Source organism: Dendrobates tinctorius, unplaced genomic scaffold (assembly GCF_039654945.1).
Source record: "Dendrobates tinctorius isolate UK_male_01 unplaced genomic scaffold, ASM3965494v1 ptg000156l, whole genome shotgun sequence".
Taxonomy (NCBI): Eukaryota; Metazoa; Chordata; class Amphibia; order Anura; family Dendrobatidae; genus Dendrobates; species Dendrobates tinctorius.
Window position 1 is genome coordinate 8,279,949 of NW_027361823.1, and position 16,429 is coordinate 8,296,377.

A 16,429-nucleotide genomic window follows, 5' to 3' on the forward strand; every position below is an offset into this window, starting at 1 on the left:
AAGAAAAAACACATTTGACCTCATAGCCTACACAGGCAGTCTCAGCGCAGCCTGGTGCCATTGAAGAGAATAAGTTTGAGCCAAGATACCATATACAACCCAGCAATAGGCAACCAGCTGCTTTTGGAAAAAGCAACTGTGTTTATTAGATACTGTACGACCCTTTTAGCGTGGACTAGATATTGGCTTCTGCCATAAGATGTGAATTGCATAAGTTCTGTCAATGTACAATATGTGCAATGATTTCTGTGAAAGTGTACCTAATATAAATGGTATTTAGGTGGACAATTCTGTCTTCAAGCTTGGTAGGAATGTTGGTATTAGACATAATCCTTAAAATGAATCTGTCAGCAAAAAGATGACATTTACCAGCAGTCTTAGTGGTAATCTGCAATTAAATACCATTTTAAGCATGTGCATCAGTTTATTTGGCCATGCGGGTACAGGGGAAAATGAAGTTATATTCTCTCTGCAGCCGCTTGCTTCCAATCGTCTGGGCATCTTCGGGATGTGACCAGCCAGCGCTCACTACACAAAGTGCTGTAATTGCCCCTGCTATTAACTGACTGACATCCTGCCCTGCAGCGTATGTAGAGAGAAGGATGTCAGTTAAAGAGTGGGGAAGTAGGGAGAGAGATTTGAATGTGCCCTGATGCCGCCCAGGCGATTGGAAGCCAACGGCTGCAGAGAGAATATAACTTTATTTTCTCACTGCAGCAACACTTACAAATAAACCGCTGCACATGTTTAATAAGGTATTCACACACGTGGTCAAAATTGTTGGTACCCCTCGTTTAATGACAGAGAACCCACAATGGTGACAGAAATAACTTGAATCTGACAAAAGTAATAATCAGTGATGAGTGAGTATACTTGTTGCTCGGGTTTTCCCGAGCATGCTCAGATGTCCTCCGAGTATTTTGGCGTGCTCAGAGATTTAGTTTGTGTCGAAGCAGCTGCATGATTTGCAGCTGCTAGACAGCCTGAATACATGTGAGGAATGCCTGTTTGTTAGGGAATCCTCACATGTATTCAGGCTGTCAAGCAGCCACAAATCATGCAGCTGAGACGACGAAAACTAAATCTACGAGCACGCCAAAATACTCGGAGACCACCCGAGCAACGAGTATACTCGCTCATCAATAGTAATAATAAATAAAAAAATCTATGAAAATGAACAAATGAAAGTCAGATATTGCTTTTCAATCATGCTTCTACAGAATTTTTAAAACATAAAACTCATGAAATAGGCCTGGACAGAAATGATGGTACCTCTAAAAAGTTATTTCTGTCACCATTGTGGGTTTTTCTGTCATTAAATGATGGGTACCAACAATTTTGACCACGTGTGTACCTGCAGAATACCACTATGGCTGCCAATAAATGCCGTTTTTTCTGCTGACAAATTCAATTGTAGAAGACATCTTAGAATATGTGTAGAATAACTTGCTTTTCTTTACTCTGGAAACACCACATCTTTTCTAGGTATCAGATTAGCAGAACATATAGTTGGATTCTGCATTCTCTGACAGCCAAAAATGAATAGATACAAGATGCTAAAAACTTTTTTGTTTCTGTAAGTGATTAACTCTACAATGTACCAAGAAAATGAGAAAGCTAAGGCTAGCTGTTCAAATATAGATGTCAGCCACCCCCACACAACAGGCGGCACACATAGGACAGGTTAATGCTAATATTTACTGCTATTCATGTAATCTCTGGTGAGTTATTGACGTTGCTAACTCAGCATCAAAATAATGGATTTCACACAGTGAGCTAGTTTTTTTCTTTCACATACAAAGAAGAAATTTTGGCTTTACAGACAAATGAGTGGGCTGCTATAGGAAATGCGTGACTGCTCTAAATATTTATTACAACGCTGTAAATGTCTTCTTAAGAAGTTATTCCGTGATGCGCAAGCTAATATGTAGCTGAAAAAAGTATGATATTGTGTCTCAAGAAAGTTCTAAAGTTGAATGATGCCTACTGAATTATTCCCGCACCACTAACAAATGGACCAAAAATTCAAAAACGTATTCCAAAACATTATATTGTGTATCTATGATAGCATAGCAAACGCGTTTCAAGCCTGTTGAATTCCCTTAGCCAGAGCTGCAATGGAAGGTTTCCAGTAGAATTAAAATGCATAGACTATTCAATGGTTTGGAATATATTTTTGATTATTTAACCCGTTTTTCAGTTCTGCTGGAAAACGACAAACTACACTGCTCAAAAAAATAAAGGGAACATTTAAACAACAGAATATAACTCCAAGTGAATCAAACTTTTGTGAAATCAAACTGTCCACTAGGAATCAACACTGATTGACAATCATTTTCAAATGCTGTTGTGCAAATGGAATAGACAACAGATGGAAATTATGGGCAATTATCAAGGCACCATCAATAAGAGTGTGGTTCTGCAGGTGGGGACCACAGACCACATCTCAGTACCAATGCTTTCTGGCTGATGTTTTGGTCACTTTTGAATGCTGGTTGTGCTTTCACACTCGTGGTAGCATGAGCCGGACTCTAGAACCCACAGTGGCTCAGGTAGTGCAGCTCATCCAGGATGGCACATCAATGCGAGCTGTGGCAAGAAGGTTTGCTGTGCCTGTCAGCGTAGTGTCGAGAGGATGGAGGCGATACCAGGAGACATGCCAGTACACCAGGAGACTTGGAGGGGGCTGTAGGACGGCAACAACCCAGCAGCAGGACCGCTACTTCCGCCATAAAAGAGAACCATGGTTATTTCACATAAATATAATCATATCATGGTTACAGAATAAAGGAAAAAACCTGAGTAATGACATCAAGCATAGTGATTGGTACCCAATATACATGAACTATCTACAATGGGCTCAAACAAACCATATCATGAATATCCCACATAATCAAATCAATCATCAAAGCTGATGATTTTATTGATAGCATTTTGCTGTAGATACAATCTTTTGATCGCACATTGTTGCATTTTATTAGAATGTTGTAGCGACAAAAAAAAGTAATTCTGGCATTTCAATTTTTTTCTCGCTACGTTATTAATAAATGATTGGATTAATTCTTTTTACATATTGATAGATCGGGCGATTCTGAACGCGGCGATACCAAATATGTGTATGTTTGATTTTTATTTATTTTATTTTGAATGGGGCGAAAGGGGGATGATTTTAACTTATATATTTTTTATTTTTTTACTATTTTATAATTTTTTTTTACTTGCTTCAATAGTCTCCATGGGAGACTAGAAGCTGCAATCATCCAATCGCCTCTGCTACATAGAGCAGGGCTGAAGCCCTGCAATATGTAGTAGATATGCTCACTTGCTCTGAGCACCGACCACAAGGCGGCGCTCATAGCAATCCAGCAATGACAACCACAGGGGTCTCATGCTGACCCCGGGTTATCATGTGAACCTATTGGCGACACGCGGTCATGTGACACGGGTGCCGATGGGAGGAGGTAATGACGCGCTTCCAGCGCAAGCATGTTAAACGCCACAGATCAGCTGTCATGTGCCAGAAAAGGTGCGGGCTCATCCCTGAAGCCTGCACCAAATAGGGGGAGGCGTCCAATGATGAACGCTGTCCGTCATTGGACGTTACGGGGTTAAAGAGATGAGTAGGGTAAATGATTTAATTTGCACAACTCTCATGAGCAATAAATCTTCAATTAAAAGTATTTTTAAACTAAGAAATTCACAATAGTATATGTAATATTATTCTTTGTGGCCTACAAGAGACGATATGACTTTTTAGTGCACCTTGAAGACTCCGATATGATTTTGGCACAAAATTCAAATCAAAGTATAGGAAATGAAATCTGAACTTAGGCTGGTGTGAAAAATGCGCAGTTTTGAAATACAAGACATGTAGTATTTTACTTGTCAAGTATTGGCTTCATCATACCAACATGCTCCATAATATTCTAGCAATCTGATTTATGCAGCTAACATTTAGGAGCGAATGAGAGATCTCTGTTCCCTCTTTCACAGACTTCTGAAATATAGAATTCTATATAGACTAGCTTGGCCCGTGCAAAATTTTCGCACATTGGTTGTCGGGGGTGCAGGCAATTTCAGAAAAAGCAAGCTGGTCAAATGTAAATGTATTTCATGAGATGATGAACACAGACAGGTATTATATATGTAGATTGGTAATACAATAAATTGGTTTGATAAGCAGAGGCCAGAAAATGTTTTCCAGTTGAGGTGCCACCTGCAGGTCATTGTGTCTTTCTGCAGGTTTATGAAAATGAATGTTTAAACTGTATTTAGTGAAAATTGTGGATGTGTGGTTTGTTTGGCTCTTTTCTTGATGAAGGGAGCAATTTTACCTTTCAAATGGTGTATTGTGTGTGTGGGGCGAAGTAATCAGCGAAAAAGCAGTGCATGTTTACAAATGTGTGCATATGTGACTCACCTGCACTGAAGTATACAATCCTCCAATGTGCTTGAAATAGGATGGACAAGCACTTGAGCAAGCTGGAAAGACCCCAAGGCAAATGTTTGGATTTGTTTGTGATCTCTGTAAGCAGCTTTGTAGTAGTGTGCTTTGGGGTAGTGTGCTGCCACCTGTAGGTAATTTGACCTTTCAAATGGTGTATCATTTGCTTGTGCGGGTGGAGTATGAACGGAGCAAGTGTGCAATTCAATAGGCAGTGCATGTTTACAAATGTGTTTGAATATGTGCCTTGCAGTGAAGTGTGCAATCCTCCAATTTGGCTAAAATAGGCTGGGAAAGCAGTTTGGCAAGCTGGAAAGCCCCCAAGGCAAATATTTGGATTTGTTTGTAATGTCTGTAAGCAGCTTTGTGGTAGTGTGCTTTGGTGTACTGTGGTGCCACCTGCAGGTCATTTTTCCTTACTGCAGGTTTATGAAAATTAATATTTAAACTGTATTTTGTGATCAAATCATGGATGTGTGGCTTGTTTGACTATTTTCTTGCGGAAGGAGTCAGGTTTACCTTTCAAATGGTGTATCATTTGTGTGTGTGGGTGCAGTATGAACGGAAATACAAAGTAATCACCCAAAAACAGTGTTTAGAAATAATAGAATAGATTTCTAAATTCTCAAACCCAGCTTGTTAGATGTTGTTTCATATTGGGGTAAATTTAATAATGTATTCGTAAAATCATCATATGGGTAAAAATGGTTAGATTCATCCTACTACACAAATTCAAGCAGTCTAACAAAACAGCTATAGAATATGTACGGCCACCTTTATATCGTTTGTCATCACCACCCTGTTCCATTCATTACAATAATTTACCACAGAACATAATACTTCCACACACTAAAGTGCCTGTCACACTAAGTGATATCGCTAGCAATATCGCTGTAACGTCACTGATTTTGTGACATAGCAGCGATATTGCTAGCAATATCGCTATGTGTGATACTTACCTCCGACCGGCTCCCCCGCTGGTTATCGCTGATCGCGCGAGAACGGCCTGGGCCATTTCTCGTCATCAGCTTCCTACTGGGCTTCCTGTGGTGCCGACGAGTGACGCGTGGACGCGGGCAGGAGGACGTCAGGATCGCCTCGTCTGACAGGTAAGTAGCGACCGCCGTCCGCTGCTATGTCGCTGGTGAGATCTGCCTGTGTGGCAGCTTACTAGCGACCACTTAGCGATGCACCAGTGATCCATATCGTTGTTGGGATCGCTGGTGCATCGCTAAGTGTGACAGTACCTTTAGACCCCCTTCACACATCCGCTTTTATTTCCGCATGCAGTCCATTTTTTAAGGGCCGCAAATAAGAACACATGCACGTCAGGTTTTTTTCACACCTGTGTGTCATCAGCGTGACAAGTACTGACGCCTAGGAAGAAGTGCTACAGTTTGTGCTGTACCGAGGTGTCGGCTGCTGAAGGCAGCTCTCATGATTGTAGCTTGGTCTCCCTGAGATCAGAGCGACCAGGCGACAATGAAGGGAGTTGTATTTATCAGCACTCGCTGTGTCCCTCCTGTGTAAAATAAAGAATTACATTTAAAAAAAAATCGCTTGGACTCCAACGCAATTTTCATAACCAGCAGAGAGAAAGCCCACAGCTGGGGGCAGATGTTAATCTGAGAAAAGGTTACCAAGTTAATATTAACAGCTCACAGCTGTTTGCTTAGCCTTTACTGGTGAATTCACAGGACACCCCTGAAAGAAAATGACATAGGGTGCCCCTGTAAATTCAGACCAGCAAATGCTAAACATACAGCTTTGGATTGATATTTTTAGTCTGGGAAGGAGCCAGATATATTGCCCGCTCCAGGCTACCAACATCAGCCATCAGTCACCCCAGAAAAAGCGCATCCATAAAATGAGCCAAATCTCACGCTGTTTTTATTGTGGTAACACTATAAGTACCCTCAAGGCTCACTAGACATGTACCTTGGAGAGTTTCCTATGTTCCATTTTAAAATTTAACTTTTATTAATTCATTATAAAAGTACTCCAACCCTGGATATAAACATATAAATACAACACACAGTAGATTAAAGTGCTCGTGCTATACCAGTGCTCATTAAAAAATGGTTCAATCTCACCAATTTGCAGAGTTCTGTCAGTAGCCAGATTCCAAATGATAGGAGCATTCAAGTATGTATAAAGAAAAGGGGGAAGGGTTCTATTGCTCCCTGTGTGCCCCTGCATTGCTCCCATCCTTATAAGGACAGTACCCAAATGTGATCTGCTACTGCATCCTACCATGTCCATATCAATAGTTATCTTCCCAACGCGTTTCTTCCCCAGTATGGGGGATTCATCAGGGGAACAGAAATAGAAGTATAGTGGGTTTAAATGGACCCTGCAGTGGCGGGAGTCCACTATTCTAAGTATGGTCTATTATAGCATTACCCATATGGGGGAAATAGTATACCACGAAAAGGAGCAATAGAACCCCCCCCCCTTCTTTATACACACTTAAATTCTCCTGTCATTTGGAATCTGGCTACTGACAGAACTCTGCGAATGGGTGAGATTAAGACTTTTTTTAATGAGCACTGGTATAGAATGAGCACTTTAATCTACTGTACTGTGTGTTGTATTTATATGTTTATGTCCGGGGTTGGAGTACTTTTATAATGAATTAATAAAAGTTAAATTTTTACGTGGAAAATAGGAGACACTCCAAGCTGTATGTCTTTTCCCACCTGCCCTATGGCATTGGCAAGTGGGTTCATTTTTATAGGGTTTTTGTCAGCTTTGTATTGTCAGCTGACATCAAGCCTAGGGGTAAATAATGGAGAGGCGTCAATAAGATGCATTCAAATAGGATGTATGACTAGGTTCTCCCATCTTGGTACTTTTAAACGTTCTTGATTATTTTGCTTAATAAAATGAGATAAAGAAGTCATGATTATTCCAGTTTCCTACATTGAAACCCTTAATTTTTCTTTTTAAACTGCCTTTTATCCTTTCCTTGCTTCCTGCTAGCCGATTTTTAGGAGCTACATCCAGTCCCTCAAACTGCTCAAAGGAGCTACGTGACCTGTGCAACATCATAGAATGGCTCCAGGATTATTTGGATAGAGTAGCACAGGGATGCACTGCAGAGAGCTGCTGCAGCATGTGTGCTCCTGAGATCCCAGACATCCTCATTGCCTGGTGGTGGGCATTTCTGTAGACCACATATGTAAGACTCCAGGCTAGAATTTAATCTTGATCTGATATCTCATATTTTGCCACAATTTCAAGGACATCGACCATGCACAATGAATGTTTTTCCCCACTTACGAGGCTTTTGTTATTCATAGACTTGCCTACCTGAGAATATCTCCATTTGTGACACTTGACATACTTGGGTTGAGGAAGGTTGGGCAGTATTGAGTCCAGTTGCTTCAGAATCAGGGGCTGCACGGCTTCTTTCTCTTGCTCTAGGTGCTTTTTTCCAAATGGCACACTAGTGTGGACAACAAGTGATGGCCCAATTTCTGAAAACTCTGTTGAAAAAAAAAAATCAGCTTATTAAATAGTCTTTTATTGTTAATGCTTTTGTTCACACTGTAAATATAGATGTCAGGAGTTGTACACTAAACGGTATGCAGAGAGTTAAGCTATTCGTGGACTGGAAAACTAGTCTTGAATGTAGCTGGATTTGGACGGCGTGAAGAGCCATATTAAGAGCATGAAGAGAGTCCAACAAGAAAGAGCATGTCAGAGAACGTTGGCTGCTGCTCGCGGATCTGTGCTGGGATCATATATTGGTTACAGAAGACTAATAAATTGTGGAGGTAGAATTTCACTTTTGGATCCACTTTACATGAGCCAGAAGTGATCTCAGAAAAGTCTATAGGTCCTTTGTGCTTAAATTATAAGTAAAGGCTTAAAGAACCAGACAACTTTTAAATACATTAACTCATAAGTGTGTATGTGAGGTTTAAGATGGTAAGATTCTTTATTGTAATATTTACATTTTTACCTGAAGCAAAAATCCCTGAAAAACGTCATCCTTATAGGGAATCACAGGCAGCATGAACCAGAGACCAGCTCCTGCTTGCTAAGCATACAGTATATGTTTTATTCTGAAAACCTGCAGTGTTTCAGAGAAAAATATAGTTAAAAGAGCAGATGGGCACAAAGTGACTAGTCCAAGAAGCAAGCCCCCCAGGCTCCTCGCTGCCCGCTCAGACAGACTGATAAGTCTCTCCCTATGGCCAAGGTCACACATTCATTATTTGTTGAGTTTTTTTTAACCCAGTATTTGTAAGACTAAACAAGGAGTAAAACAATCATGACACCACTTCTGTATTTTTCACCCACTTCTCAGTCAAGCTGAATGGGTGGAGAGAAGCCGGTGAGGGCTTGCCTCTTGGACTAGACATCCCTAGCTGTGCTTTCTACTATGGCTTCCTCTGAAGTGCCACATATTAGACCATAGATATTTAATATGCAGTAGCCGGTCTTGGATTCATGCCACACAGTTTGGTTTCAATCAACTCAGAGGCTCCCAACAGATTAGGGCAAAAAGATACAAGGTAAATTTAAAAGACAATTTTTGGTAGGGATTGTCTGGCTTTAAAAAACTAATTAAATTGAATAATAGGCCCATATCAATAGGCTAAAGTGGAAAACTGCTACAAATGGAGTCTCAGTCTGGAGGACCAGGCTTTTCCATGTATTATACGGACTCTGTATTGATAATATTGCTGGAATTGAGAGCTGTTTAATGGCCAAGTTCCCTTTTGGGGTACAGCAGGGAAAATGAACACTTGTTGGCTTTTTATGCAAGTGGTTTTCAGTTGCAGCAGATACATTGCTGAGGTTTATATACATTGATAAAATACACTATCAATATGAGATCGAAAGTTATGTATCTAGTGGAGATTATCGATTTTTTTTAATTACTTATTTGACAGAATTGTGACATTTTTTTCCAAAAGTTAGGTTTTCGCAAATAAATTTGCTGCAGATTGTAGATGTTCCAATTGCCCTGATGAGATAGAACACTTTGAGCTCTTCCAGGTCTGTAGCTCACTCATTTCAAGCTCTTTAACACAAACACAGCTTTTTGTAACGTAAAACAGACTTTACTATAGAAATGGATGGTAGCTTTATTAAAGTGGTAAAAAAAATTATTCCTCAATCATTTGAGATCAGACCATTTTGTGCAGATCACTGACGCAAACCTATGGTGTTGCTACTACAGGTAACATCATCCTGTTGTGACCTGGATGAGTGATGTGCCATATTGTACATAATGCTACCCGCCTCCTCCTCCTCACTAATATGCTTTACGAAGGCAAAGGAGACCAGTTGTGATCTGTAATGGGTAGTACTACCGCCCGGACAGCTGGTGGCAGTGGGGGTGGTGGTGCTTCTGCTGATGTCATTCTTAGCAGTTTTTCTTTTACATTACACCTTTCATTATCATTACCAATTTTTCTTTTACCATGCATTTTATAGAACACTATATTTCAATTTTAACAATCTTTTCAACCTCAATTATTCAACCCTTGTCAAAAAGGAAGTAACAAGAAATACTAAGTAGGTAGGTACGGTATATGTCCAAACGCAAAATGTGGTAGAAAACTACAGAATAGGTTTGTACAGTTGTCAAATTGCACTAATAAAACAGGTGTGCAAAAACAGAGGGAAACGTCTAAACTTGTGGGTTTTTTTTTTTAATAATTTCAACAAAATTCAACCCCATTCCCCAAAATGATGTTTAAAGAAATGCTAGGTAGGTACATGTCATCATTCTGCAGATTTATCTATTTTTATGTAGGATGCAGCCAGGCCTGATAAGTGTTGGCTGGGTAAATATGGATTTCTGTCCCTGTGAGGTGTACCCATATTGTAATGATTAGCCCGTCCGTTTTAAAATTATGGGCATCATTAACTCCTTAATCCCCGGGCCATTTTCTGCTTTTTTGCTCCCCTTCTTCCAAGAGCCATAACTTTCTTATTTTTCGGTTAAAATGACCATGTGAGGGCTTGTTTTTTGCGGGACAAGTTGTACATTTGAACGACACCAGTGGTTTTACCATGTCGTGTACTGGAAAACAGGAAAACAATTCCAAGTGCAGTGAAATTGCAAAAAAATGAAATTCCACAGTTTTTTTTTTTTCGTTTCTTTTTACCATGTTCACTAAATCAAAAAGCTTTTGGAGTTTTGAATTGTTTTCTCGTCACGCAGTTTAGCAATCGGAGTAATTATTTTTTATATTGATAGATCAGTTGGTGATACCAAATATGTGTATATTTATATTTGATTTTTTAATTGTTTTATTTTGAATGGGGCGAAGGGGGGTGATTTGAATTTTTATATGTTTTATATTTTTTTTTTTTTACCTTTTGCATACTTCAATAGTCTCCATGGGGGACTAGAAGCTGCAGTACTTTGATCGCCTCTGCTATACACAATCGATGATCAGATCGTCTGTGTGTAGCAGAAATGCTCACTTACTATGAGTGCCGACCACGGGGAGGCGCTCATAGCAATCTGGAAATGACAAACACAGATCTCCACTATCATTGAGAGTTTTTCTCAACGAGGTCACCGCAGTTCAGCTCGGCTGAGAACGGAGCTTCAGTGACTGGACATAACCTCAATGACGTCACCACCAGCCACTGAGGCTGCGCTCGAAACCGCTCAGTCACCAGTGGTTTTCAGCCTGGATGAATGCATCTTGGCAAAGTCCAGGTTGAAAACAGTTTATCCCCCAGATATGGATTACGGCGTGGGACAGAATGACGGACAGGTATGGTATATTGTTGTTTTTTTATTTTACTTTTATTTCAGGAAAACAAGGGCTTAGCTGGAAATAGGCATTTAAATAAAAATGGAAAACTGTGTTTAATCTTATTTCAAATAAAAGACTTTATTCTGGCTGTCTTTATTTATGTCAGAAAGCGAGCCCGCTTTCTGATATTTATGCGTGATGAGTGCCATGCAAAAAATCCCCCGCTTTGTATACAATGGCTTTCCTCCCGATGATCTAGCTGAGTGAAACGTGTTGGGAGTTACACCTTGGTTAATTAATCATGTACGGTCTTTGAATGTGTCCACGTGTTGGGGAACTGTATGGACGTTTATAGAAGCCTCCCCCATCAGCTGTGGATAATTTTCGACATTAAAACTTTTTCGGTCTAGTGAAGGAGGGAACAACGCTGGGTGAGATTGTTCCTTTTCTTTATTTACATTGTTTCTTTTTCTTTATTCATAACACATTTTAATACTCACCAGGGCATTGATGTGTTTTTTGTGCTTTTTATGATATCATGCTTACTGGCTGTTTATTAGGGTGCAGTTTTGAAGTGGCATTTTTCCATTATTAGTAGGGTGCATTTTTGAAGTGGTATTCTTCCATTAGCCCTACCCTTTCTTTTATATCGCATCAATGGAGTGAGTGATGTTTATATGTGACTTTTTGGTGTGTTGTTTTTGTCTGTATATGTTTAAGTTTATGAACCATTTAGGTTCTTTTTAGTGGAATAATAAAAGTTAAATTTTAAAAAAATAAAAATTCTGCACATCTACCTTGCTTTTTCACACCCCTAGTATTGATTGGTAGACCCATTGTTCTTTTCTGTGTCTTTATTTACCATTCAACTATAGAATTAGTAAAGGATAAGTGTCTTATAGATATCTCTCCATTACTAAAGGCCCCATCACACATAGCGATCTCACTAGCGAGAGACACAATTTTTGTGTGCAGGGCATGTGTGGTTAGGGTCAGCTGTGGACTGCCCTTGTTAGGGCAGGAGTCTGGGTTTGAGCCTAATTTAGGTGTTAGGGATGTGACAGGGTATTGTCTTCCCCTACTGCATCCTCCAGTTGGACTGAACAGAGGATTCTTCCGGACTCCTGACCCATCTATCCACTGGGTGAGACTGTTCCTCTTTTATTATTCTCACCTGACTGTCAATTTTTGGTCCTTGGTGACCTTTTGGCCGAAAATTTGCATTTTTCTATATGTATGCAAAAGGGTCATGGCATTCATGGGAAAGTGTTCTCAACTGTTCTAACCCATACATGTTTTCTGTACACCCATATAGAGAATTCTTTGGGTGACCATCTACATCCCTTTATTCAGGCTTGGCCGTTTTTTCTTTTTTAAGTATAGACCTATATGCCTGATAAGCAGCTGTATGCTGCTTTTTTTTATCTCCACAGGGTGACACATTAATTAGTACTTTTAAATGATTGATTAAAAGTTATATTTTATATTTTCACCTATTGCTTTAAACTCCATATAATATTTTTTGGTGAGACTTATGTCAGTTTGTCCTTGAAACTGTCTAGTGCTTTATCTACCAGACACAATTTTTGTGACACAACAGCGATCTCACCAGCGAGATCGCTGTGTGAGACAGCGATCAGCGACCGGCCCCCCTGCCGGTATCGCTGATCGCTGCAGGAAAGGCCAGGACTTTTTTTTGGTCGCTGGTCTCCCGCTGGCCACCACGCATCGCTGCGTGTGACAGGCGGGAGACCAGCAATCTGCTGGTAACTAATGTACACATCGGGTATCCAAGGGACGTGCGTCCCTTGGATACCCGATGTGGACGTTAGTTACCAGCTTCCTGCATCAGCGTGCTGGTTACTAACGTGCACAGTGACGCCGGGCGCTGGGCGTCGCTGTGCTGATCGCTGGTGAAGCTGTCTGACAGCTCACCAGCGATCACATAGCGATTCACCAGCGATCCTGACACATTGATATCGTTGTCAGGATCGCTGGTGAGTCGCTATGTGTGACTCCAGCCTAAGCCGTGGGTTTGATGTCACCTGACAATACAAAGGTAACATCAACCCCACAAATATGAACCCCACTTGCCACCACTACAGGGCAAGTGGGAAGAGCTGGGCAAAGTGCCAGAATTGATGCATCTAATAGATATGCCTTTTCTGGGCAGCTGCGGGCTGCTATTTTTAGGTTGGGGGGCCAATATCCATGGCCCCTTACCAGCCTGAGAATACCAGCCCCCTGCTGTCTGCTTTAGCAAGATTGGTTGTCAAAAATGGGGTGGACCCCACACCATTTTTTAAATTACTTATTTAAATACCGGTAATTCAAATCTATAGCAACATTTATAGTACCTAGTCCAAAGCAATACTGTGTCCAGTCATGACATGAATCTTTGCCCCTTTCCTCCCTTTACAAAATACTTGGATAAAGAAGCCAAGCAGTTCATATTACAAGACCGAGAGAGATCAGTGCAGACTTGTACAGTATTTTTGTTGGGAGCAATATACATGTATGGAGTAGCTTTGGCTGGAGCAGTTGGAACCAGAACAACTTTAGGTTAAGCCTAGGGGATAGAATAAAGTATAATTGAAAAAATTAATTGAAGCCATATACGTGAACACAAATTTCTTTGAGCATATAAGATCTTCATTCTGTACTTTCAGATGTTTAAGGCCTGGGTCATATTCATTTTTATGGCTGTCTATTAATTACAGGTGTCCTGTTTCCAGGTTTGCTTGGTTATTATATTACATTACTAACCTCAGATCAAACCTCACTATAGAGCCAAGATATATGCCGATGTTTATGCTGTGATATGTTAGCAAAAGCTTCATTTATTAAGTACTTTAGAGTAAAGTGCTGATTTCATGCCCTGATTACTTCTGGGAAGCTCATTTGTTGTCTATTGCTTTCAAAGGGAATATAGATTCAGTACATTTTTTTACTTAAACTATTTAATTATTAAGTATCAATGTAATTGCTACAACAACCCACAATCACATCAAGACTGGACCAAAGGGGTGCAAGAGGGTGCCCTGTCCGTCTGTGAACTATTTAGGTGCTAAGGTCCATATGGACTACTAGATATAAGGTGTTAAATGACCATGTCTCCATTGCTAGCCATTTTAGCAAGAGCTGGCTGTGTATTAGTGAATGTTCAGCAGCTGTCCATAAGGATCATTTACTATATTGTAAATGAGTGATATTAGGAACGCTCGTTTCACGATAATCGGACAGTGGAAACAGACTGCCAATTACCCAATGAACGAGTAACATGCTTGTTCGTCGGGTGAAATTGTTTTGAGGCGCCCTTAAAAATCATCGTTCTCTGTAACACATCGTCCTGTGTAAATGAGACGTGCTGCCAAAAACAATGGCAGTCTATGTGCACAGAGTGATCTATGTGCATAGAAACTGCAGTCTGCCTGTTTAAAGGGAATTTGTCAGCAGGTTTTTATTACCTCATCTGAGAGCAGCAGACTATAGGAAAAGAGACCCTGAAGCTAACGATGTATTACTTAGCAGTACAATCAGAGTTCTTAGATGTAGCAGAGCTGCGAAAGCTGCCCCCGCCCACACCAGGCTCTTTACGTCCATTAAATTACGGTACCAAAATGTCCAGAGCTGGTATGTCACTCGCCACAAGGAGAGACCTTACCCCTTAGATCTCAGTCCAGAGCCTCTCACCTAGCCAAATCAGTTCTCATACTTTGCACTGACGAGAGCCAATAGCTCGAAACACCGTATCTGCAAATTGAGATTCTGATTTGGCTTTTATCCTAAGTCATATTACAAGACTCGTTAAAGGGTTGATTGTGACTTGTAGGATTGCTACTACCAACAGGTGGCGGTATAGAGTTCAAGTCCTCTTTTTCTCTGAAGAGGCAATTTGCATATTAGTTTCCCAGAGGAGCACTGCACGGCGAATAAGCCTCCTTACCTTGACAAGCCAGAGCTGGCATGTCACTCTCCACAAGGAGAAACCTTACCCCTTAGACCTCAGTCCAGAGCCTCTCACCTAGCCAAATCAGTTCTCATACTTTGCACTGACGAGAGCCAATAGCTCGAAACACCGTGTCTGCAAATTGAGATTCTGATTTGGCTTTTATCCTAAGTCATATTACAAGACTCGTTAAAGGGTTGATTGTGACTTGTAGGATCGCTACTACCAACAGGTGGCGGTATAGAGTTCAAGTCCTCTTTTTCTCTGAAGAGGCAATTTGCATATTAGTTTCCCAGAGGAGCATTGCACAGCGAATAAGCCTCCTTACCTTGACAAGCCAGAGCTGGCATGTCACTCTCCACAAGGAGAGACCTTACCCCTTAAGGTCCTTTTACATTTAGCGATATGACCCGGTCAGGATCGCTGGTGCATCGCTAAATGATCGCTAGTGAGCTTCCACACAGGAAGATCTCACAGCGATGCAGCAGCGACGCAGCGCACGATACTCACCTTTCACACACAGCCATCCTGACGTCCTCCCGCCCGCCTCCACGCGTCGCTCGTCGTCACAGCAGGAAGCTGAAGACGAGAAATGGAGCCGGACATTCTCGCGCGATCAGCGATGGACAGCGGGGGAGCTGGTCGGAGGTAAGTATCATACATAGCGATATCGCTAGCAATATCGCTATAACGTCACAAAATCAGTGACGTTTTAGCGATATTGCTAGCGATATTGCTATGTGTAAAACCCCCTTTAAACCTCGGTACCAAAATGTCCGAAACACATAAGGCTAAATGGCATTTCAATAACTACTAAACATTATGTATGGGTAATCCACCAGAGTAAAGAAGTGCGCCATTGAATTAAAAAATAATCCAATCATTATTGAAGAATATCTAAAAAACAAACCATTAAAAATCATAGAATGCCTCATATAGGGGACACCACTAAATCATGACTAATGACAATGACTAACCATATTAGGAATTTGATAATCATGAAATAGGGTACTACATAGGTAAAGTCAAATGATTCAATGAATCACATCATATATAGCATTTATAATCCTGTAGTAGTGAATAAAGTTAATATAATGTCCAATAGTAAATACCAATAGGAACAAATATAATTCCAGCTGTGTAGAATAACACCTAAAGTCCTATTAAAGGTATTTCCAAGGGTAAAATATGAAGTATAGCAACAACAATAAATGCACATAAATGCATAAATGTGTTCATATACTAATCACCAACCTGAATACTAAGCAGAATATAAGTGCAGAATATTATACATATAACTGTGAA

General features: G+C 40.6%; 1 protein-coding gene across 3 annotated transcripts in view; it reads right to left on the reverse strand.

Moving 5' to 3' along the window:
- RNLS (renalase, FAD dependent amine oxidase) overlaps window positions 1-16,429 on the reverse strand; it is a 280,491-nt gene that overhangs the window by 49,366 nt on the left and 214,696 nt on the right. For all 3 annotated transcript variants that reach the window (XR_012220619.1, XM_073548206.1, XM_073548205.1), the window contains one exon: window positions 7,757-7,932. Coding sequence is in view for 2 of the 3 variants with exons in the window: in XM_073548206.1 (XP_073404307.1) it covers window positions 7,757-7,932 (176 nt within the window). In the remaining variant the exon portion in view is untranslated. The remainder of the gene's footprint in view (window positions 1-7,756; window positions 7,933-16,429) is intronic.